The sequence below is a fragment of the Gobio gobio genome (assembly GCF_949357685.1).
Source record: "Gobio gobio genome assembly, chromosome: 10".
Classification (NCBI taxonomy): domain Eukaryota; kingdom Metazoa; phylum Chordata; class Actinopteri; order Cypriniformes; family Gobionidae; genus Gobio; species Gobio gobio.
The window spans coordinates 33,616,995-33,643,263 of record NC_137116.1 but is presented as its reverse complement, the minus strand read 5'-3'; the positions used below and the strand labels follow the sequence as shown (position 1 = coordinate 33,643,263).

At 43.7% G+C, this 26,269-nt stretch overlaps 2 protein-coding genes across 2 annotated transcripts in view; one reads left to right on the top strand and one right to left on the bottom strand.

Annotated features, from left to right (window-relative positions):
- hmcn2 (hemicentin 2) overlaps positions 1-2,584 on the top strand; it is a gene marked incomplete at its 5' end in the record, with an annotated part of 108,223 nt that extends 105,639 nt beyond the window's left edge. The window contains one exon of the mRNA XM_079826325.1: positions 1,540-2,584. Within this exon, the coding sequence (XP_079682451.1) occupies positions 1,540-1,918 (379 nt within the window). The 3' untranslated portion in view covers positions 1,919-2,584. The remainder of the gene's footprint in view (positions 1-1,539) is intronic.
- Positions 2,585-6,189: 3,605 nt separating this feature from the next.
- LOC307132771 (uncharacterized protein) overlaps positions 6,190-26,269 on the bottom strand; it is a 22,867-nt gene continuing 2,787 nt past the window's right edge. Inside the window, exon 3 of the mRNA XM_079827319.1 lies at positions 6,190-7,915. Coding sequence (XP_079683445.1) covers positions 6,573-7,901 — 1,329 coding nt within the window. The 5' untranslated portion in view covers positions 7,902-7,915 and the 3' untranslated portion in view covers positions 6,190-6,572. The remainder of the gene's footprint in view (positions 7,916-26,269) is intronic.

Here is a 26,269-nt window from a genome sequence, read left to right as displayed (position 1 = left end):
AATGTGTTTGAACTCAAACAAATCAACAAACAGCAGTCTTGCAAAGGTTCCCCCTACTCTTTAATGTTGATGTAGATCAGATCTGCATCATCCGTGCCTCTTTTAGCACAATATACAAACTGTTATGGGTCTAACTTCTCAACCGGAACTGTCACGAGCTGTAACTTAAACTCCCTTTCCAAGGCTTTCATAACTAATGAGGTTAATGCAATTGGCCGGTAACCATTAAAATAGTGAGACTTCTCACATTTGATGGAGATGGGGGACTATAACAGAGGTTTTCCAAAGCTGAGGATCCTGATCCAATGACGCTTGAAACAATGAATGAAACCACACCGAGTTGCTCTGCACAGAGATTAAGGGTTCTATTAAAGATGCCATCTGGTCCATTAAGTCATTACATTTCCAGTCATTACATTTTTCTTGAAAATAGTGTAACACTTTATAATAAGGTTGTATTAGTTAACATTAGTTAATGCATTAGTTAACATGAACTAACCATGAACAACACCTCTGTTCAGCATTAGTTAATCTTTGTTAACGTTAGTTCATAATGGTTTGTTCATGTTAGTTCACAGTGCATTAACTAATGTTAACAAGATTTTAATAATGCATTAGTAAATGTCGAAATCAACATTAACAAAGATAATAAAATAAGAAATAAATGCTTTATTAGTGTAGTTCATTATTAGTTCATGTTAACTAATGTAGTTAACTAATGTTAAATAATTTTCAAACTTAATTTTATGAATCGACGAGAATACTTTTTGTGTAAAAACAATCAAAAATAACTTTATTCAACAATTTCTTTACGTCTGTGTCAGTCTCCTATACTGTTGACGTGGTAAATACAGTACAGCACTTCCAAGTTACGTCAGAGCTATGCCAGCACGCCGGCTTACCATTGGCCGAAGCTGTTCACATAAGCAGCACGATGCATGCGTGTGGCGCAGGAGCTGACAAACGTAAACTGCATAGGAGACTGACACAGACTTGAAGAAATTGTTGAATAAAGTCGTTATTTAGTTTTCGGCACACAAAAGGTATTCTCGATGCTTCATAACATTAAGGTTGAACCACTGGAGTCACATGGATGATTTTAACAAATGTTTTTACTACCTTTCTGGACATTGAAAGTGTTAATTACATTGCTGTCTATAGAGGGGTCAGAGAGCTCTCGGATTTCTTTAAAAATATCTTCATTTGTGTTCTGAAGATGAACGAAGGTCCTACAGGTTTGAAAGACATGAGGGTAGTAATTTATGACAGAATTTTCATTTTTGGGTGAACTATCCCTTTAAGTAATGGTTGTGTACACACTGGTCATTTAGTCATTACATTTTTCTTGAAAATCGTAAAGGTGTTTAAAAAAAAAAGTTTTTAAATGGTAAAGGTTTATTGAGGTTCAAAACCAACCATGAATACAAAGAGATCAATTCTAAGTACTTGCCACATGCTTTTTCCACAAGATTTTTCCTTTTCTTTATCATGGACACTCTTATTGACCCATATACTTTTGCTGTCTTGCTTTGACCCCAGCACCTGCTACAGACCCTGCACTTCCAGACTGGACTGTGGCTCCACAGGCTCCTTTCCCCTACTCCAGTACAAGCTCCTCACTCTTCCTCTGGGCATACCAGCTCTCCACAACGTAGCCCGCCTATCAGCTTTCTCTGAATCAGGCGTTCTCCAAGACCACACATCCTTCACCATCCTGGAGCAAGGTGGAGAAAATGGAGAGAGGCCATTTGGCATCAAGGACGAAGCAGGAAGAGGCATCATTTTCACAGTAAAGCCTTTAGACTGGTCCGGCCTGGTGCGACTTCGAGTACAAGCCACTACGCTGTCAGACCAGGGGCGCATAACCTACCAAAGTATCTTTATTATCTACATCTCCATATCTAAATACCCCTACTGAGTGTGCGAGAGTGCATACTCAATCCCTGATGTACTGTTGCTTTATGGGACATAGGAGAAGCATTAGTAAACGAACTCAATTCCCACCTATTTATGTGCCCTCTTGTGGAGTGGAATGTTGGATTCATGAATTATCATTAAGATAATAAATACATTGCACCTTTTAATATTACTTTTATTTGAACATATTGTAGTAGCTTTGAAATCTTGCCTGGACTCTTTTGTTTTCACTGTTGTGCAGGTATTTCTGCATTTTCATGATAATAGTAATCCATCCAGTGTTAAATTTGCTGCAAAAAAAGCATAAGAAACATTTCCGACATTTTTGCTAGACTTCAGTTTCAGCATTACATGATCACCAGCTAATTTCTTGCATTGAACTTAATTTCTGGTATGTTTAGATATATTTACTTAGCAATATTTTTTATATGTTATATTGGTATGCTCTTGTACAATAATGAGTGTACTCTTATATGTGAGTGTGAGTGTGTTTGTGTGTGTGTGTGTGTGTGTGTGTGTGTGTGTGTGTGTGTGTGTGTGTATTGATCACCGCAGGCGTGTTTGCGACGTGCATGTGAACATGAATATGGTTGTGCCTTTTCTGCTCATGATTCCTTGAAACTGAAATGTAGATTATAAAATTCTCTTAAAAACAGATATTTTAGTCAAGCAGACCATTCTTTTTGTCGCTAAACATCATCCCTTTTTAATTGTTGCACAAAATATGTTAGGATATGCCTGATTTAGAAAAGGATAAGTTAATTAATTTAATATCCACATTTCTGTCAGGACCACTGTTGTCAAAGATGATTGACAATTAGCATACAGTTCGGATTGGCGGTATAGTTCTGTTCTGGGCAAGAACTCCCTGCCATGCCTAGCGTGGATAAGAGCAGGGAGTGCAGCGATAACTCCCCTTAGGGTAAACACAGGGCCGGCTCTAGCTCTTTGGTTGCCCTAGGCGAGATTAAGTTTTGCCCCCCCCCCCCCCCCCCCCCCCCCATTATCCATGTTTTATATCTTAATGACACACAAGCAGACAACCAAATAAAGGATTTCAAGAAAAGAAAAAAAGTATTAACTTCCAGGGAGCACAACGAAGGCAAACCCTCCCAAAGAAAGGATATTTTCATGTTACTAATAAGTATTTTTTGTTGACATGTATATATCAACATAATCATGAAGGTCTCTAGAATCATCCAAACAAAACAAATCTTACAACAGATCTATAGTTTTTAGTATACTTAGTCAAACATAATACATTTGATTATGAATAAAGATTGATCTGTTGAAAGCAGTTATTTTGAGTTAGATGCTAAATGTTCTCCTCTTATACATATTTGACATTGAAGGGGTGCATAGGCTACAACATATTTGCCCACCGGCAACTATAGTTGCCACAGATTCAAATACGATTTTCAAGAAAAAATACAAAAACCTCGGGAAAATAAATGCAGAACATGCTTTTCAGAAAATATTGGGCACAAATGGGTTAAGTATTTATAAAAACTATACAAACAAAAATGCTCCTATAGTTACTCCAAGACTTAAAAAGCCAATTATGACTTAAATGATACACTCTAATAAATTGCACATACAAAAATGCTACAAAGAACGTTGGAGGATATTTAACAAATTATGACTCAAACTATGGATGAACAAACAAAAATGCTTTTATAGTCACTCCAACACTTAATCAAGAAAATTAAGACTTAAAGGATCAACTGCAATAAATTGGTCATACACAAATGCTAGAAAGAATGTTCAAGGATATTTACCAAATATTAACTCCATAATCTGTGCAAAAACTCTCTTAAGCACCTGTAAAGACACTTAAGCAAATTATGACCCATAAACTGGATTAACTATACCCTCTACAAACAAAAGTGCTATTATTGATACACTGTACTTACCACTACAAAATTTAAATATATAAGTTCTTGTAGCTCTATCCCTATCCCTATAATAAAAGATGAACAGTTGTTTCTGGCATTTCTATTCACCTTCAAAATTGACGCAGCATTAAAATTTGGCTCGTCTGGATTTCCTTATTGTCAGTGAAATGCGTAGTAATATGTAGATAACTAGCTAGCTAGTGATAGCTTAGTGACAGCAATAAAACGTCCAATGCCGTCCAATATTAGTTGATAATATCGATAATACGAAGTAAATTTATTTCGTTTGACACCTTTATGGCTGAGATGAGAAGACTTACCTCTATACTGGGCTTTCTTGTGATCGTCTGCCTTTCTCTTTTTCCGTCCCTGTGCACTCGAGGGTTTAGACCACATTTTTGAAGAACGCGCCAGTAATGAACACTTGCCTGACCTAACGTCTGAACGCCTGTGCTCGACAATACTCACCATCAATTCAATCTAATAATCAGGTTAAGTAATTAAACGTGTGGCTGGGGGGGCGCCCAAGGATGATCATGTTTAATAAACAGTATGTTTTATTTCGCTTGTTTTAATTCTATGCTTAATGGGAAGTAAGTATAAGGGCGCCACTGGAGGGTGCCTGGCTGCGCCCCCAACACATTTGTCGCCCTAGGCAACCGCCTAGCTCGCCTATAGCAAACGCCGGCCCTGCAGAATAGAACCAATATAAGGTAGCATAGCGATATCATTAATGTTCTTAATGACAATAATTTAATGTAACAACATAATTTGAGAAATTAATCTGATTTGAAGAGGAATATCAGAAGGCCAAATTCTGACTGGACAACAGGAGGAGCTGGGGATGGAGGGGGGTAATTAGCTCCTGAGCAACGCGGTAGCTGCTGATAATACTGAATGGACCCTATGTATAGATATGCTGTGATAGGCTTTTCAGCAGGAGGAGTGTCCATCAATGGGTTCTTGGTGGTTTCTTTCCCTTAACTATTTGAACTCATTGGTGGAAAAAAATTGTCACTCTTAAAAATAAAGGTTCCAAAAGAGAGTGATGTTGTTTATGAACATCATGTTTGGATAAATACATCTGCTACATACACAGATTCCTTTTATAATCATATAGAATGCATGGTATATCTCTGGTTTCCTTGTGACATCAAAATAGTTTTTGCTGAAATATTCTATTTATTTCTTGCTTTGATTGTATGCAACCTTTTCATCCAACATTACAGTTTTACCACATAATCACATGCAAATTTCAAATATTCAACATGTTTCCACTTTATTAACCAATGTCTTTGCTGATGACCTTTGATGATCCAATTCAACCATACAAATAAGCAAAAATGACAATTTCACATTTGTGTTTCTTTAGTTTTTGTTTTGCTGAAGTAAGAGTGTTGCATTTTCTTCTCCTGCATCATATCCTTCAATCCAGAAAGGCAGCACAGCTGAAAGGTTTGTTTATTATTGTCCCAGAGTGTCTTCTGGCCGATCTTAATTTTATTGTAAGTTAAAAGGGCTATATGCAACTTTTTCCCCAAAATAAACGTAACAATAGCCTTTTTATTTTACCATTTATGACTCAAACATCTTCTGATGAGCATACTGACACCTTGTCCGCTCACAGTGGGTGCACCTATAAGCCTGTATCCTATTTTTCCTATTTTCTGGCGGGTCGTTTTTTCCCGCGCTGTCTGCGGATGTGACGTCACCACCGCCGCGAGAGCGAGCAGAAAATAAGAGCAGTTCTGTTTTTTGGCCACAGGTGTCAGTCGCGAGTTTAAATTTCAGAAAAACGCATATAGCCCCTTTAAGTATACCTACTATAAAACTTTTCAGGTGTGTAGGAATAAAAGGAATACATAATCTCATAACTTCACTGTGGCTGGGTGAGTAAAATTTATGAATAATGTGTGTAATAGTAATAATGTGTATCTACCTCAAATATATATTTTGATGATTTTGAAAGAAAAAGCACAGCAATCATGTTCACGTCTGGTTGTAAAAAATATTTTAAGGGATATTTGCATATGCAAAATTCAGTTCACAAAGAGCTTGTAATGTATATGAGCTAATGTGCCCACATAATAATTTGATTTGCCTATATGACATCAATAGGTTATTTATCCATTGTTGCACTGGTTTCTATTTATGCATCTACCATGGCCTTGATCACACATGGCATTTCAAAAATGAGGAAAAAGTCTTTATGAAGTCTTTAAACTTTATGAAGATTAACTTTTTATGAACAAAAGCCTTAAACCATACAGAAACACTGCACTACCTCCATTTAGATACATTTTCATTGGAATTTTTTTTTTTAAATCGCGATTTGATATCGGGAGTATACAAATATTTTCTTTTGACAAATCCTTTTAACATATTTTAATTTCCACAAATAACAATGATTTATACTTGAAGCATTATCTTGACATACCCATATTGCAAATGCAATAATCTTTAGTATCTCAGTCACTGGTTCATTTATTTTTATTTCGCAGAATAGTAATTTATTTGTCACAAACACACTGTTATACACGCTCTTGGGTTGGGCTGGTGGAAACAAATCGTGTTATTAATTATGCACGTTTCTATAAACATTCATTTGACTAACTTGCTGATGAGAGTGCCTAGTTGACATGAAAGAGAAACATTATTTGAATGTCATGTTACTGGGTTTATATTAATATTACAATAGGCCTATAATTATTTGAAAATATAAAACACAGTTTAGGCTTTATTAACATTAATACAAACATTTCAACTGAAAACGTCCAGGAAACCAGAACGTTTCAATGTCTGGTCAACGTTCGCAATCAGTTCTTTCTCAAAGTCCCAGACTCTTTTGTCTACAAACAGTTGGTCTTTGGTAAGATGCCCCTGCAGTGGGACTCTCACATGAACAATTCTACATACATTAAACGGTACATGGTAAATATCTCCATAATATTTCAAAGAGGAATGTATTGATGTCTGCTGCACTTTCCTTGGGTTGACAATCATCTTTTTGGGATTGTAAAAGTTCTTTCGATCAGGTTCTCTGTAAACGTGCTCCATGATATTGACACCAGGAATATCATTCCATTCTGCTCGTTTGAACTTTCCACTGTCCTCAAACTGTGTTTTGGGGAATATGTGGTTCTCGATGAGGAACACCCCAACACTGGGATGAGCAGACTGGAGATCCTCCATAAGAGATGGTAAATCAGTGTGTTTGTACGGCATGATGATCTCATCAATATCATTCAGCAGAACGTACCGAGATTGATACATGTGCCTGTAAATGCACTCGTTGAGTGTTACTAACTGACCAAAATAATGGACATCGCCCTTGTGCTTCTTGATGTTCCAGCCCAGGGAAGAGTTCAGAAACTTGTCGATAGGCCATGAAACAATCTCCAGTATCCCCTCTGTTTCATAATGTTTTAAGAGCTTTTCCAGGTCTGGTCCACATTTGGTTTTATAGATGACAACGTGGTGTACACCCAGAAGTTTGTACATCTCCATAGTTTGAGCGAACTGCAGTACATTGTTGTAGTCGCCAAAAAGGTTGGAGATGCAGATAGTGAAGTTAAACTTGAAAGTCTCTCTTACCACCTTATTTTGTATTGGCAGATACTCCATCTTGGGGTCAATTGAATCTTTGTTGTCAGTTGTTATGAGGACACGAGTTGCATTTTGCATGTGTTTACCTTTACAAATCACATCTGAGGCACCATACGGGAAGCTAAAATGGTCTGTGTGTATCTGGACATCTGCCTGAACAGTTCTGCAGTCATGTACAGTGTTGCAGTAAACACAGTAAAGTGGCTGAAGACTGTTTCTCTTTATTATGCTGATGACTCGAATTACCCCATCCTGTCTGTGGTCAATAAACGCAGACACCATGAAATGCTTTGTGCCTATGATGGCCGTTATTGAATTTGAATCCTCCTGGGTTTTGAATGTATTATTGGTTGGAGGAGCTCTTATTGTTGGAGGAGTGTGCATGTAATGTGTAGGACTGTCCATGTATACCAAAACCAGCATGCCAATAACAGTGACAATAAATGATAGTGAAAGAAGTGCCTTAAATCTGTATTTTTCCATCTGTCCTTTAGTTCCTATAGAAAAAAGCAAAGAAATGTGTAAAAAAAACAATGCAAAATACTGAGATTATACAAAAACTTCCGTTTCGATACGGTTCACTCAGAATCAGTCTTTTCTGACGCTATGGGGAAACTCCATTTTCTCCAAATAATGAAGCATGACTGGTTCACGTCTGTGCATTTGCAAAGACAAATGGCTGACTCCAAAGAAGACAAAGAGCCTCTCTACTCGTCGTTGAAGCAAGCCAATCGCAGCGGATTAACAACGCCTCAAAGCTTCTCTCCCTCGACTTTCCGGCAAAAGCACAAAAGAACAGTTTTCTTTCTAAAAGAGCAGCGACGTTTGATGCAAGATGTTGCACCATGAATGTAGTTCAGCATAGCTCTGCAGCTCAGAACAGCATTGATAACTTGGCAGCTGAAAATGGCCCTTCTCCCATATTCTAACAGAGCATATTTCTTTCATATTTCTTACTTAAGTAAAAGTACAGAAGTATTTGTTTTTAAAAGTACATAAGTATCAAAAGTAAATGTCATTTTTTATGTCAATGCATTATTTTATTATTGTTGCATTGTTGTATAAATGCACTCTATGCCATCATAGTGGTTTAAGCCAGTCAGTGATGCTCCATCCGACATGCTAGCATACGACTACCTTAAACTCATTTCAATACTTGTATAAAAGTTACAAAGCTCTTTACAAAGCTGCTGTCACTTTAAGGTTGAATGCATGGACCCTATACTCTGATACACATCCGATATTCTCCCAACTGTTTATTCTTCTCTTTCTCCCAGACATTTACATTTTTGAGCATTTTATGAGACATGCGTCAAGTGTATGCCAATTAAACTAATCTTTAATCGTTTGAGAAAACTGAAACACACTTTCTAAGTATGGCCATGGGTGCACACACTGTACCGAGGAACCGTCTGCTTCCATCTTGCTATAAACTGATCAGTGTTAAAAAAATTCTGTGAAACTACAAGAGTGATTAATGATAGGCTATCTGCAAAAAAAGAAAAAAAAAAAAAGAAAAACCTTTTAAAGAAGAAAAGATTTATCCACTGACTTTCAAAGCTGCTACAGAAACGACTTTCGACTTTGAGGACCGTGATAGAAATTTAGTGGAGTAAAAAGTACGATATTTGTCTTTCAAATGTAAAAGTCAAAGTTAAAGTAAGAGGCGGACAGTACTTAAGTATTTTTACTTTCCAAGTATTTAATTTTTCAAGTATATGTACTTTATCAGTGTTCTTCTTTGGAAAACGTCTCGGTTACGTATGTAACCCTCGTTCCCTGAAGGAGGGAACGGAGACGTACGTCGGAACTGACCGACGAATTGGGATCTGTTTCCAGAGACCGACCTACTTCGAGTGATTAAAACGAGCCAATGGACATTGGCATGCGGTTCACACATTCCACGCACCGCCCCGCAGCGCGGGTATAAATACGGAAGTGGAATACCGCATCATTGCTTTTCAACTGAGGAGCCGAGATAAGTGACTCGGCCTTCAGCTGAAGCAGAGCACCTGGCGACGGGACGTACGTCTCCGTTCCCTCCTTCAGGGAACGAGGGTTACATACGTAACCGAGACGTTCCCTTTCAGTCGGTCACGTTCGACGTACGTCGGAACTGACCGACGAATTGGGATCCCTACCAACACGCCAGGAGGCTGGCCCTTCCAGCGTCCTGCCTGAGCTCGCTGGACCACTCCTATGTTAGAGTGGGAGTCAGGGCTCCGGGCAGGGAAGGACAGTCACTGCTGTTCCTGCAAGACCCACTCAGCGTGACTATTGGATAACGCTGGGAAAGCGTGCCCGTCTCGGGAGATGGTACGCTGCGGACCACATCCTTCAATGGAAGGAGAGGTGGAATACACATAAGGACTAACCTAACAGGGTAGTGCAACAAATGGCAGTCTCTGGGGTGGACCCAACCTGGTTCCAGGGGGGGAAGAACACAGCCAGAGATGACAGAGGAAGCTCTGTCGAGGGAAAGACACGGGGCTAGCCGAGTAGGGTAGCTGGTACCGTGGAAAATACACATATGGGGTAGCCTAGAGGGGACCGCAACATATGGAACCCAGCCTACACACACGTTCCACAAGCATACGGGTGCAGGCCTGGCATCAGACGGCCGCCACGTCTGACACCGGAGGGGTGACGGAGGAACTCACAGGGTTAGCCGATTTTCGGGGAACACGACTGGAGCAAATAGACGCACGTATCCGGCCCAGAGGGCGGGAGTGGCGTATGCAAGCCGACACTTAGAACGGGCACTCAGCGCTGCTGGCCACTGGGGGCGAGAATGCGGGAAGATACCGGCTCTACACAGAGGTTATAAAGTCTAGCGAACGTGTTAGGTGTCGCCCAGCCCGCAGCTCTACATATATCTGTCAGCGAGGCGCCTTGAGCCAACGCCCAGGAAGAAGCAACACTCCTTGTTGAGTGTGCTCGCAACCCGAACGGGCAAGGTACGTCTTGGGACCGGTAAGCCAAGACAATGGCATCCACTATCCAGTGGGCCAACCTCTGCTTGGAGACAGCCTTTCCCTTCTGCTGGCCTCCGTAACAGATGAAGAGCTGCTGTGAGGATCTGAAGCTCTGAGTCCGGTCAACGTAAGCGCGAAGAGCGCGGACGGGACATAACAAAGCTAGGGCTGGGTCTGCCTCCTCCGAAGGCAGCACTTGCAGGTTCACCACCTGGTCCCGAAAGGGAGTGGTAGGAACCTTGGGCACGTATCCAGGCCTGGGTCTCAGGACAACGTGAGAGTTGGCTGGCCCGAATTCTAGGCACGATTCGTCGACCGAGAGTGCATGCAGGTCCCCTACCCTCTTGATCGAAGCCAATGCAATCAGGAGAACTGTCTTCATGGACAGGATTTTTAGCTCAACAGACTGCAAAGGTTCAAATGGAGGACCCTGAAGTGCTCTGAGCACCAGGGCTAAGTCCCAAGAGGGTAACGAGGTAGAACGAGGAGGATTTAGTCTCCTCGCACCTCTGAGGAACCTGATGATTAAGTCGTGCTTACCTAAGGATTTACCGTCTACTGCATCGTGATACGCCGCTATTGCTGCGACGTACACTTTGAGGGTGGAGGGAGACAGCCTTCGATCCAACCCATCCTGCAGGAAGGAAGCACAACATTAATCGAACACTTTCGGGGGTCTTCCCGGCGGGAAGAGCACCACTCGACGAACAGGTTCCACTTCAGAGAGTAGAGGCGCCTCGTAGAGGGGGCTCTAGCTGAAGCGATGGTGTCTACCACTGCTTGTGGTAGGCCACCTAGAACCTCCGCGTCCCGTCCAGGGACCAGACATGGAGATTCCAGAGGTCTGGATACGGGTGCCATAGAGTGCCCCGCCCCTGAGAAAGCAGGTCCTTCCTCAGGGGGATCGGCCAGGGAGGGGCTGTCGCGAGGAGTGTGAGTTCTGGGAACTAGGTCCGGTTGGGCCAGTAGGGCGCAACTAATAAGACCTGCTCCTCGTCCTCCCTGACCTTGCACAGTGTCTGTGCGAGAAGGCTCACTGGGGGGAACGCATACTTGCGTAGGTTCCTGGGGCCAGCTGTGCGCCAGTGCATCTATGCCTAAGGTACCTCCGGTCAGGGAGTAGTACCACTGGCAATGGGTCGAGTCCGGAGAAGCGAACAGGTCTACCTGTGCAACTCCGAAGTGGTCCCATATCAGCTGGACGCTCCGGGGGTGGAGTCGCCATTCGCCCGGAGGTGTCGACTGGCGAGAGAGCTCGTCGGCTGTCTGGTTCAGCGCACCTGGGATGTGAATGGCACGAAGTGACCTCACAAACTTCTGACTCCACAGGAGGAGATGGCGGGCGAGCCGGAGCATGCAACGGGAGCGTAGACCACCCTGACGGTTGATGTACGCAACGGCCGCAGTGCTGTCCGAACGGACCAGTACGTGCTTGCCCCGAAGCGGTTTCTTGAACCGGGCCAGGGCAAGACGTACCGCCAGTAACTCTAGGCAATTGATATGCCAACGCAGTTGGGGCCCCGTCCACAGACCCGAAGCTGCGTGCCCGTTGTACGTGGCCCCCCAGCCCGTGGATGAGGCATCCATGAAGACCACAGCATGCCTCGACACCTGTTCTAGGGACACTCCGGCCCGGAGAAACGAGGGGTCTGACCACGGACTGAAGGTTTGGCGACAGTAAGGAGTAACTAGGACCCGGTACTGACCGCTCTGCCACGCCCATCTCGGGACTCGGTCGTGCAACCAGCGTTGAAGCGGTCTCATATGAAGCAATCCGAGCGGCGTTACCGTGGCTGCAGATGCCATATGCCCCAGGAGCCTCTGAAATAATTTCAGTGGGACCGCTGTCCTGCCTTTGAACGTATTCAAGCAGTTCAACACTGACCGGACGCGCTCTGGAGTGAGGCGCGCTGTCCGGCTGACCGAATCCAGCTCCATACCGAGATAAGAGATCCTCTGCGCGGGGCAGAGTTTGCTCTTCTCCCGGTTGACCCGAAGTCCCAACAGGCTGAGGTGACTGAGCACCATGTCCCTGTGTTCGCACAACTGCTCCCGAGACGAGATAGTTGAGTAAGCGAACGCCGCGTTCTCTGAACGGAACAATGGCTGCCTCGACGACCTTCGTGAAGACGCGAGGCGACAGGGACAGCCCGAAGGGCAAGACTTTGTACTGATATGCCCTCCCCTCGAACGCAAAGCACAGGAACGGTCTGTGTCGAGGAAGGATAGAGACATGAAAGTACGCGTCCTTCAGGTCGATCGCTGCGAACCAATCTTGGGGACGGATGCATTGGAAAATGCGTTTCTGCGTTAACATTTTGAACGGAAGCTTGTGCAGGGCCCGATTCAGAATGCGCAGGTCCAAGATTGGCCTTAACCCACCCCCTTTCTTGGGTACAATGAAGTAGGGGCTGTAGAACCCCGACCTCATATCGGCAGGAGGAACCGGCTCGACCGCGCCCTTCGCCAGCAGGACATCGATATCGGACCGCAAGACATGGGCATCGCTGCTCCGCACGGAGGTGAAGAGGATGCTCCTGTACTTGGGAGGCCGGCGTGCGAATTGAATCGCATAGCCGAGTCTGATGGTACGGATGAGCCAGCGAGACGGCCTGGGGAGACCTAGCCAGGCCCCCAGAGACCGAACTAGCGGGATCAACGGCACCACAGACGTACCCGGGGTGAGGCAGCGAGGTGGAGTATTCAGACCCGACTCGGGAGGCCCGGAGGCGGCCCGGAGTGTTGCCTGAATACTCCAGGTGGGGCAGAGAGTGGGTGAGAAGGCCCGGGGGCGTCCTCCGTGCCCAATCTGCTGCCCCCTGGCGAGGGGTGAGAGGGGAGGAAAGGAGTGGCAAGGCCCGGGGGCGTCGCACACTGCCAACCTGTCCCTCTCTGGGCTCAGGGAGGGAAGAACTGCTCTGAGAATGTGGGTACCGCTGGACTCCGGGGAGCCAGCGGCAGGACCGAAACCAAAAAAATATTCTCCCCCCGGTCTTCCTCCGGGGGAGGGAGGGGTGCGGACACCGTCTCCCCGAGCAATTCCTCTCTCGCTGGGCTGCCCGTTTCAGGGTCGCTTGCCCTTGTGCTTGCTAGCAGGCTCGCGGGACCCTGGACGGGTTGGGCACCTCCCTTGCGCCCGGCCACCTGCTGCCTGGGTGGAGGCGGACGCAGGGTGGCGCCCTCGGCGACAAGCAGATGGAGGTGCTGCGGCCGACGACTGGGTGTAGGCAGCAGCCGGTCGTCGGGGCAGGTTTTTTTTTTTTTTTGCCACCTCCGTCTGCTTCTGGGCCACCAAGAACTGCTGGGCGAAGTTCTCGTTGGCGTCGCCGAAGAGGCCAGCCTGACAGACAGAGGCGATGAGGAACCGAACTTCGTCGGGCTCACGCATATCTGCCAGGTTTAGCCCCAGCTTCCTGGACCACTGGTGTGGACATCGCCTGACCCAGGGAACGTGCAGTGACTTTCGTCACTCCGGAGAGCGAGGTCCATCACCGCACGCAGTTCCTGCATAACCCCTGGGTCGGGACTACCCTCATGCATGCAGGACAGAGGGCAGTGAGAGAGGGAAAAACTTATACAGGTTATGGCCCTTTTGGTGTTCCATATTTTGACACCAAATAGTTCCATGCTGTTAAATTTTTCCAATGCACATCCGGGCAGCCACCCCGGAAAGCATTGCTGTCAACTCTGAATCTGATTCAGCATGAGCACACACCATTATAGTGGGAAACTCAGCATTATCATTTCCAGCGCATAACAGCCCTCTCTCCGATGCAGCAATTGACATCTGTCCTCCGCCAGAGCGCCAAATGAAACGCTAGATCCCTTTTTTTTTCCTTTTTTTTAATTTTTTTAAAAAGGACCAGCAATCCCATCTGTAAGCTACCAGCAGGCATGTGAGACAATGAGCGTGGCCTTCAGACTTGACGGCACACGGCGCACTGAACAATCCAGCCCCTATGAAAGAGCAAGGTGAACAACGCGCCGACGTGGTCATGTTCTCGTGAGAGAACATGAACCACCCACAAACAAAGTCTCAGCACGCTCGTGATGCGATAGAGGAGTGGGGGCCCGAAGAGATGTACTCGGCGGGGAAGCCCCACTGTAATCCTCAGGTCACCAGCGCTTATTAGCCAAAGTAATCCTTTTCTGGAGCCCCAGAAAAGAAACTAGATCGGGGAATAAGTGAAGGGACTCAACCCCGTTTGAGGTTTCATAGTCTCGACCGCGCATCAGAGCGCCGAGTGACGCGCTGGGTTGCCGTGACAACCCCCGCTATCAGCCGGCGCGCTGAACGCTCAGCGCTTACGAGAAAGGTGAGACGAACAACGCGCCGACGTGACCATGCTCTCCTGAGAGAGCATGGATCACCCACGAAAGCAATCTCACATGTTTATATGCGAGAGAGATCGTGGCCGTCAAATGAGGACAGGAAACAACTGCATCCAGAAACACACAGTTTGAGTGACATCTTGAAAAAGACGCAGGTCAAACAGTGTTGCTCTTTTAGAAGGAAATGCTCTTTTAGAAGTGCTGAAGCACTCAGGGAGATGGCCGCGGCTCACAGCAGTCCGATTGCAAGCCTGCGTGTGAGCACTCAAAGAATGGAAACGCCCAGCCAACCAACACAGGAACAAGTGTATGTTGCAGCGGCCACTCGCTGACTCGCGCCGTCACACCAGCACCCAGGTAAGAGAGCGATCCTCCTTGAGACTCGTCTAAACACTCTTCGTAGAAACAGCTTGATACAGCAAACCGTTCGGCTCCGAAGTTAAAAAGCAATGATGCGGTATTCCACTTCCGTATTTATACCCGCGCTGCGGGGCGGTGCGTGGAATGTGTGAACCGCATGCCAATGTCCATTGGCTCGTTTTAATCACTCGAAGTAGGTCGGTCTCTGGAAACAGATCCCAATTCGTCGGTCAGTTCCGACGTACGTCGAACGTGACCGACTGAAAGGGAACTTTTATTTCACAACCTTCCAAAAACATAATATTGTACTTTTACTGCATTGTGTTTCATATTGAATATCATTTAATACTTAATTACATTAAAAATGTAGTATTGTATACTTTTACTCAAGTAAAAGTAAGTAAAATTTTACTTGAGTACAAGGAAGAAAGTACTATATTTTTCATGTAATTAAGCATTCAAGGTAAAAGACAACAACAACTTTTCTTTATGAAATGTAGTGCAGTAAAAAGTATGACATTATAAATGATGCTTTGGAATGTAATGAATTAAAAGTTTTCCAAAGAAAAACACTGATAAAATATATACTTGAAAAGTGTACTGGAGTAGAAAGTAAAAATACTTAAGTACTGTCTGCCTCTGGTTAAAGTCAAAGTTTCCCCCAAAAATAATACTCAAGTAAAGTACAGATACTCAAAAAGTGTACTTAAGTTAAGTACTCAAGTAAATGTACTTAGTAACTGTCCACCTCTGGCATATTTTCACCGGTGGTTGTTTCAAAATGCCACGCAATGAGTGTGGCACATCCAGGGCTTCCCTGCACCTTGAATGAGCACTCTGAGCATGACGCTTGCGGGGGCCACATCCAGGCATAGCTGCGTTCATCAAAAACAGACCACTCTTACTGTTTGTCAAAGACGGACCGCTCTCACGGCTCTGCCCCTCGTTCTCCACCTGTTCTCTCCCTCTCATGGGCCTGAGAGGAAGAAGCAATTGAGTTGCGGGGCTGAGCAGGCGGGACTAAGTGAGCTCATACTGGTCCATTTCCCACGAGCCTCACTCTCCCTGCAGTGAGGTGATTCCCCGGTGCTCTTCACCCATGAAGACCAGCTTTACCAAGAAGAGGCAGCTTTAAATATAGAGAAGGGGTTGGACTCCATGCAGGACTCCACCCCCTACCACCTAAGGAACCAGGGGACGTTAAGAGCCTGGCCTGAACTTCAAAATGCGTCATAAACTCGGTTTGGAGTGGTCGGCCCTGGAAGTAACTGCCCACAGCCACTTTGACTGCTTCATCTGACCGTACCATTGTTGAAGCGATGAATGCTTCCCCCTGGAGGAGGCCGTCACAGAACCTACTCTCTGGCCTGCAAAGATGGATCAGCTCTCCATACGATGGTGAACATTTTCCAGGTCAAACTCCTCCAGGTTATGGAGCCTCCCTGACTCCCTTGGGCCTATTCGGTTCTGCACGGATTTGCTGATGATTTCAGGGTAGCCCATAAGTCGCCACTTCCTACCGAAGCAGGCTAGTTTTTCTGCTGTTTCTAGTCATCCTAAAGCCCAATTTATACTTCTGCATCGAGTGTACACCGTAGCTACGTCGTAGACTGTGTGTTGCACGCGTAGCCTATGACGTATACTGACGTGCACCTCTCCAAAATTGTAACAATGTGTCAATTCTACGCGGACCCCAAGCGCTGTGATTGGTCTGCCAGAACACCTCCCTCAGGTCAATAAATAAATAAAAAAATCTGCGATAGGAGTGTGTGTGTCCAGAAATGGGATGATAGTTTCATCCTTACATCTGCTATATAACACAATATTTTGTAGTCCAGAGATTCTTTATGTTTGTGAATAAATACATAGATCTGCTGTGTATAGTTTATTTATTTTCTCATTAAAACCAAAGATGTTAATCAGTGATTGTATATCAAGAAGAGGGACACATTTGGGTGCATTTCGTTTTGTGATTTCAATGGAACGAATAGTCTCCCCAACAGCAATCGATTGAAGTGCTTGTCTGTGCACGAGCCACCGATCCTAAAAACAGCGGTCGCGAGCACTCTGCATGATTTCAAAAACGCATTACAGCGCCAGATCGCCTCTTATTTACCTCTACTAATCAACTAGAGATGCTTAATTTGTATTAGATACAACAATTCAAGCTGCAAGAAAAGTCACTATCTATTTGCCGCCATCACTGCTGCTGCCACTCAAATAAGTGGTGTCTTCTTTGGCTTTTGCCTTTATACTGTGGGTTACACCATGAACATGCCGGTGGAGACTGCCCAGCTAAGCGCTAACCATTTCGAGCAGCCCAAGCAGTCCTGATATTTTGGGCACAGGGAGGAGGGGGCTAAGTCCTGCCAAAGCCGGACCACCCACAAAACAACCATGTGTTCACCTCCCAACCCTCTGTTCATTCCAAGGCATTGGAGGCGCTATGTTTGTTGTTGGTACTGGGTCAGCTCAACCAGTGGTATGCATGTGGTGCAGTGGTGATTGTGCACATTTTTAGCCCAATCGAAAGAGGAACTATGTGCCCACAGATCTCCTTAGCCACTTTGAAAGTCAGGATCAACCTAATCAAAAGATCACTGTCCCCCAGTCAACATTTCATTCCTGGGGGCAGCATTCTATTCACCCCAAATGTGGCCCTGGATTTCGCCGGGACGTTCCCTGAAAATTCAGAGACTAATGGAATTACTCAAAGTCAGGGAAAACTTAAAAATGTTTCGGAAGCTATTGGACCTCATGGCAGCAGCTTCCTCAGTAGGTCCCTTGGGCCTGTTATGTATGTCTCAAGCGTGGGCAGCCTCATTATCAGGGTGACCCATGGCTGTACCAAAGCCCTGGACCCCTGGAAATCGCCCCATCTGTATCAGTTGGGGGTAGAACTGGGTAGAACCTGTTTCCAGAAGGAAAATAGTCATGAGGGATACCTCCAAGATGGGTTGGGGAGCCCTATGCAACTCAGCCAATTGTGAGCTGGGACATCAACTGCCTAGAAATGATGGCAGTACTTCTGGCCTTCAAGGTCATCCAGACAGAACATTGTTGTGCATCCAGTTGTTATCAGCAGCCCCATGGGACCTCCTTTCCCAGGCAGAGGTGTCAGTCTGGCATTCCCAACCTGAGTTGTGGAGCCTCTATCTGTAGCTGCTATTACAGCAGTTACTTCCTGGTTCCCAGGAAGGGTGGGGGGTTGTGTCCAATCTTAGATCTTTGAGGCTTAAACTGTACAGTTAAAGCACTCAAGTTCAAGATGTTAACCGTAAAGATGATCGTGTCAGAAATTCAACATTATGTTTGGTTTGGCACGATCGATCTGAAGGACGCATTTGTTCACATATAAATAATGGCACAACACAGGAAGTTCCTGAGGTTCGCTCTTGGGGGCAAAAGCTTACAAATTTCGGGTTCTTCCATGCGGCTAGCCTTGTAAATGCACATTATTAAAATGCATGGATGCAGTACTGGCTCCATTAAGATTCCGGGGCATTCACATTTTGACTTACATAGGCAATTGCTAATATTAGCACAATCGCGAGATATGGCACTTCAACACAGAGACAGTGTTTTAGCTCATCTATTTTCTCTAGGGTTGAGTCTCAACACCAAGAAAAGTGTTCCTTCTCCTGGCCCAGAGAATGACTTATCTAGGGTTTGTTTGGTTTTTGGTCACGAGGTGGGCACAACTGTTTCCCACTCGAACTGAGAACATTCAGCATACCCTGAGAAAAGTCAGGCTAGGCCAAGATCTCACTGATCGTCAGCACCAAAGAGTATTAGGTATCATGGCATCAGCATCCACGGGTTTCCCTTTGGGGTTGTTGCACATAAGACCGTTTCAGTTGTGGCTCAAAGCCAGAGGATTTTGGGGCTAATCCTCAAGGCAAATAAAAGTGGCACACCGTGTGGCTTTGTACACTAACTATGTGGTTCAGACCCTGGTTTCTCGCCTTGGGTCCCACTCTAGGCGTACCTTGTCATCGCAAACTGCCAACGACGGACACTTCCCTGATGGGCTGGGGTGCGGTCTTCAGCGGTCGTTCAGTCCAAGGGAAATGGGAGGGTTATCAGCTCGATTGCAACATCAACTGCTTCGAGTTGATGGCTGTATTTCTGGCCCTGAAATACTTTCTCCCCCGGTTGAGGGGCTGTCATGTCCTAGTGCGGGTGGACAGTACAGTGACAGTCTCATATATAAATCACCAGAGAGGTCTGTGCTCACACAATATAAACAGGATAGCGAGACTTTCACTGGCCCAGGACAAGCTCCTGTAACTCAGAGCATTGTACATTCCACTGCATGAAAAGTGGGATTTTCGACCCCGTAAATGCCTGTATACTCCCGGAAATCTCCCTAATTTTCGGCAGTTTTTGAAAATTTAGAGGCAGCGAACGCTGCGTTCGTCTGTGCCACAAATTGTCGTAAACGAACCATGACGTAGGTGGAGTGCCCCCCGCTGAGAGACCGCGCGGAGGTGCGACGCCTTTAATTAGCATATGAATAGCAGCGAAACCAGAGAGTCAACGGCCAGACTTGAATTTACTCACTCACTATTGGCTGAAGCCACTACATTTAAAAAAGAAAAATCCCTCGTGATTGGTTGGCAGATCACTGCAAACCAATCATTATTGGTCCCCCTGGCTCATTATAAATGTAAACCCCAATAATAATAATAAATATATAATTAATGTTGTAATAATTTGTTTTATATTAATGTTATTGTGCTATGAAGTATTCATACCATCAAGGAATATATGGGAAAATTATACGGACCGTGCCGTTTATTCAAAGAAAGAGCTTCATTTATAAGCATACAGCTGTTCATTCAAAGAAAGGGCTTCATTTATAAAACACAGCTGTTTACTCAAAGAAAGAGCTTTATTGTTAAACACACAACTATGTACAGTGCAGCAGTAATGTCTCGTAATGTAACGTAAAGTTCGGCGAGCTCCAGGCTGCGAGAGTGCGGTGGCCGCACAATCTATCCAGACACCCCGTCAACAATGCCGTCTTCCTCATCAGATATGAGTTCAATGGTCGCAGACTTCCAAATGTCCACCTCATCCAGCACACTCTCGCTTCCAGCAACTGTAATACAATCCATAAAGACAATAAGCAACCTGAAAAATACTCACATTGACAAAAAACGGATCTAATATAATAAATCTTACCCTTTTTCTTCTTGATCGACTCCGAGCTAAACTTCGCAGTTTCCGCCTGCGATGTAAGTTCAGGTTGTTTGTATCTGAAGCTCCGGCGTGTCGATTCATAATACGTCTTACAGGCAGCTGGAAAACAATTACATGAGACTGGTATTAATAAAAACAGTCACGGTAAAATTAAACAAGGAATGAGAAAAACAGAAGTTATACTTAAGTTACACACAATGTCGTCTTGATCAGCGGTTAAATCTGGACTCACGGAAATCGCTCCAAGCAGATAAGAGCTCACGGCTTCGTTATGAGGCGAGGATAGTCTGTGTAAACAAAATGTGCAGTTTTAAGCTCGGGTCTATTAACGCATCCATTTCCTTATACAGCTGAATAAAAGCATATTCTTTAAATCGTAATGTTACATTACCCATGCTGTGGTTCATAGCGCCTGCAGTTTGCCTCAGAGTTGTGAAGACGAAGACAGCCTCCTGAAAATGAGTCCAAAAAGTTCGTCGTGTCCATGCAGAGATTGAGTTGAAGACGGTGTCCTGTCATTGTTGATCACGAAAAAGGAAAGCAGCAAAAAACATAGGAATTGTAAAAAAAGTTTAAAGCTCGTCTTCTACGCGTCATGGCCATGACCTCGACCTCGCACGTCATTGGACTAGGGCTCTAATATGGAACGCGCCCGGGGCCAAATCTCTTTATACGAAACGCGTGACTTATGACCGTTTCAACACGCCCTGTTTTCCGCGTCAACGCAGCAATTTTTTACGTGTTTCTTTTGTATGTGTAGACACGCACATTCTGGTCTTGTAACAGGCATACACACACAGTGGACGCACAGTTTTAACATGTTAAGAAGACACATTTGAACGTGTTTCTTAACGCGCACATTCTGTACATGTCGAAGTGTAATATTTTTTTTTTTTAAAGCAGACTTACCTTTAGATGTAGCCTAGGCTACGTATATTAATATAAGATATTAATTAATTGCTTAACTGACTACTGTGCTAGAGTAAAGTAGCCTAATGTTACAATGTATATTAAGTAAATGCTTAATATTATACAATTATTATAATTGATCTATATGGGTTATTGTTTGTTTTTTAAAGTTAGGCTATATATAATTTCTAAAAGTATAGGCTAATTTACACAGCACATATTTATAACTGAAAACACACACACACAACTTTATTCACTTTCACATAATAATGTTTTTGTAATTTGGTGTTTAGTTTATTGTATAGTTTGTTTATACTGTTCTGTCTCTGTTTTGTTTCCAGGAACATCTGATGAGTGCTATAATAAAATTACTTAATTATATTTAAAATATGTTTTGATATTCATTTTATTTATATTATTAATATTTTATTTACCCATAAACGTGTCTTTAGGAAGCCATAAGTTATAGAGACAAGAATAACTTTTGCCATTTAAATGCCACATTCATTTACTGAGGACCCATACAGCCAATGATCATGTGTGAAAACACTTATACATAAATTGATCACTTAGAAATCAAAACTATGTTTGAGAAAGAAAGAATATGCATACAACAAAATATATTGTTTCATAGCAGCTTCAGTAACAAGTTCAAAACAAATTCTGCTGTAAACCGGCTCTAACAAGCCAATATAATGTCAATATTCAGCTCAAGTGACTTCAGTGTTGAGTTCAGTTGATTTCAGTTCAACTGTAAATTCCTCAGTTGTGCATATTTGTGTGTAGTTAGATATATGCAAAAACAACATTTTTGGAAGAGTTAAAATAGTTTTGCACAAAGTGTTGCTTTTGCAAGAGATGTCTGATGTTTTGTGTGTTTTGTGTGTAGAGTTACAAGAAATGGAGCCATATTTTCAGAAATTGTGTGTAAGCAATTAGATAAAACTGTAAATGAATCCAGTTTATTTTAGTTCAGGACTCATAGTCCATGTGTTAGTAATCTGTGCTTAATCTTTGCTCCAGGCAACAATTTTTTAACTCACGATTAACTAGATTAAGGCCTACTCTTGGCATAATTTAAACCCTGTCCAGGAAACCACCTCTTGAAAATCTGCATTGATAATTCATAAAATGGGGTGTGAGCTCAATTTAAATGACAATTACAGCTAAACACAATCTGACTTAACTATAAACACTCAAACTTGTACTTTTCACATTTATGATTAATAGCCATTTAAAAAATCATTCACAGTGCAGGGTGGAAAAATTAATTTTGGTATGTAAACTGTATGCTTTACTTGATTTATTTGTGTGCTCTCTAAAGGTTGAAGACATGAACTGCTGTCCTGTATTTTGTTTTTTACATAACATTGGTTATTGCTAATGACATACAGAGTACAATCTACATACAATCTACACTGTGAGCCCGGACAAGTTGAATCTACTTAAAAAATTGGAGCAAACTGGTTGCCCTAAAAATTTAGTAATGTGAACTAAAACGAGTACATTTAACTTAAATTTAAGTTAACATTTTAACTTAAACTTTAAACTTGTTTTAGTCAAAAAAATTCAGAACCTAGATAAAACTCCCCCTGCTGCTACTCTGATTTGCATTTGTGTAGCTCACAGCATGTTCATTTACATGATAAAGCCTCCCCTAGAATTAAGGGGAGGGGGGGGTCATGGGGGGACAACTGCCAAGCAAGGCCCACGTCAATTTACAACAATTTACGGCAGTTTTCGGTGTTGCCTGCAAATTGCCGTGCACAGTCGTAAACCTGAAGTTTCACGGCAATCTACAGTGCCACATACTGACGAAAATCCCACTTTTCATGCAGTGTTCAGGGGCGGTTGAATGTGGAAGGAGATTTACTGTCCAGACAAATTATGGATGGGGGAATGGAAACTACACCCAGGAGTAGTCAATCAGATCTGGACCAGAGCAGAAGTGGACCTTTTTTGCCTCTTATTAGACAGCGCAATGTCCCTTCTACTTCTCTCTCAGTCACCCAGCCCCGCTGGGCCTGGATGTGATGGCTCATACATGGCCCAAGATGCGCCTGTATGCCTTCCCTCAAGTAACTCTGCTCCTGGGAGTTCTAGCCAGGGTTCGCCAACAAGGGTCTTGCCTCTTATTGATAGCGCTGTGTTGGCCGAACAGAGTGTGGTTCTCGGAGATAGTGTCTCTCCTCAACGGCTCGCCGTGGGCCCTTCTGTCTCAGGCAGAGGGCATGATATTCCATCCCAGGCCCGACCTGTGGAACCTTCATGTTTGGCCCCTAATGGGCACCAACTGAGGGACACTGGGCTTTCGCCTTGATACTATTGAGACCATCCTAAGTGCTAGGGCTTCCTCCACTCGGAAAGTTTATGCCAATAAATGGGGTGTCTTTGAAAGATGGTGTACGACACATAATGCAGATCAAGTTAACAGCCAGGTTGCTTCAGTTCTGGACTTTCTGCAAGAAAAAACTGACAAACTTCTGACCCGTAAGATGTTTTTTCTTATGGCTATAACTTCTCTAAAAAGAATTGGGGATATGCAGGCTCTGTCGATATCGTCATCCTACTTAGACTTTGCAACAGGGTTGGTGAAAGCGATTTTGCATCGTCATCCTGACGACCTGCCTGAGGTTCCTTTTTTGACTGTTAGAGCAACTGTTTGTTTGCCATGGGGGCTGTAACAGAGGTTCTGCCGCCACCAAACAAACTATGTCACATTGGGTCAGGGATGCTATTGCTCTTGCCTAAGAGGCGCGCGGTCAAGCTTTGCCAATAGGCTAAAGGGCTCACTCCTCCAGGGGGGTTGCCTCTTCTACTGCGTTTGCTAGGGGTGTCCCGTTACAAAGTGTTTGTGATGCAGCAGGTTGGTCCTATCCACACACATTCATAAGGTTTTATAGCTTGGATGCTCATGCTTGTCTGGGCTCTCATGTCCTTGAGTCGACATCGTAAGCTACTGTCTGAGGCTCCTTGCATCCTTGTGCACACCTACACAACCGTAAGGGGTCCAGACTCCAGACACCATCAAGCACGTGGGTATTCTCGTTCCCATATGCACTTTGTGCAGCATTGAGTGTAGCTTTTGAAAGGGAACGCTTGGGGTTACTTGACTGTAACCCTGTTCCCTGATAAAGCGGAACGAGATGCTGCATTGCAGTACCGTGCTGAGGATGTCCCAGGACTGGTCTTCAAACAAAAAAGCAGTGTTGCCAACTATTTTCCAAGGAAAGTAGCTAAAGTCTGGCCAAAAAGTCGCTAAATGTCGTTAGATGACGGCATGCTCAATAAGCATTTATGTGACGTCACCACGTCGTACTTGCATTCTGCCTGCCTAATGGGTTTTCTCTCCTAATCAGTGTTCATGTAGACCCTTTTTCAGATAGTAAACATTGTGACGTTTTTTTGTGGGCGAAGCTTAGCTGGAGGCAGAACGATTCCCCTGATCACTTCACTAATGCTAGCCAGCAAGTTTTTTTTAAGGTGAGCTTGTTTATAAACATGACTGGAGTAATTTTATCTGAATATGTAAGGTCACTCTCTGTCCGGGACCGTGACTGTTATTTTAAAAAGTTAACCTTAACGGATGGAACGAGATTGACCGACCCGTAGCCTACACGCTCACTCAATGGATGGATGATCTGACAGGATCACCTCCGGTTGAGTGGCCTGGCATCCAGGGCCGGTCCGCGGCATAGGCGGAATAGGCAAATGCTTATTTTTACCTTTTTGCAAATAAGTTAGCTGTTCTGGGTAGTCCGTGTGATTTTATAAAAAATCATGTCAGTTTTTTTATAAACACATACCGCTTTTTTAATAGCCCTTTTACTCTACAGTTGTGCAGTTTTAAGGGGATATAGGGCATTTTTAAAATGTATTTGTCGAAATTAGTAATGTTATTTATATACAGGTTTATTTAAAATAGCTAATTTTTTTTGTAGAATTCACATTAAATATCTAAATTTCTCAGTTTAGGCTACTTCATGGTGTATGCGCATAATGCGCATAGTTTAGATCATTAGATGGCTATAACAATGTGCTAAATGGACACGTATAAGACTTAAAATACAACGATTTAACAGATGAATTTTGTGTCGTACGATCCGAAGTTCTGCCTATCTAGCGCCTGGCACACACACTCACTCCAGTCCGCTCAATTTATTGCGTTTAACCACAGCTATCATCGTTTTTTTTTTCTGGCAGTAGCAGCAGGTATGTGGTAAAATTTCAATTTGGAGGCTGTATTCTGTCGATTCTGGCACCCAAAAACACAACAAGATGACATTTTGAGCTCCGACTCTGTGCTGGTTTGTATTGGACGCCTCCAGTTTTTCCTTTGTTTTGCCTCCAGCTAACGCTGTAACGTAATAGTGACGTCGTCGCAAAAAGGGTCTATACTGTATTTTAAAATAATATAATACAGCAGACTGTCCAATAAATAACTGTCCAGTTCTCATTTCCTATTTCTTTTTGTCATACAATTGAACGAGTTTGATATAGTGAATGACAAAAATGTTATATGTGTAAAATAATCTGAATTGAGAGATGTCATAAACTGGATAAACTAAAACTCTGTGATAGTGAGTATGTGATAAGCACGAGAATAATGGAAATCATAACGGGTCAAACTAAATTCTTTAAATATAAAACAAAGGAAGCAGATAAGTGATAAATCCGTGGTAACACTGTGTGCTAATGTGTAGCTCGCTCATTCATGTCTGTCAGCTGCTGTGTGCGTTCACCGGCATGCATTCGCTGCTGCTCCTCTCAGCCACTCACTGAACAGGGCAGACGCAGAGAGAGGTGTGACGGCAGGGAGAAAGCAAGATTTTGCGCTCGCAGGACAGTACTGGCAACATTTTATAGTAACTGACGTTTGTCCAAAATGTTTATCAGGGAACAGGATTACAGTCAAGTAACAAAGCTTTTCATGTTCAAATACAAATGCGATTAAAGTATGTAACAAGTTTGATCTTGCAATTATCAACATTAAACAATTTTAACAACTGATGAAGGTTCCTGAAGACACTATGTTCTCTCTTTATGGATTGATTCTACAGTGGTTTGTCA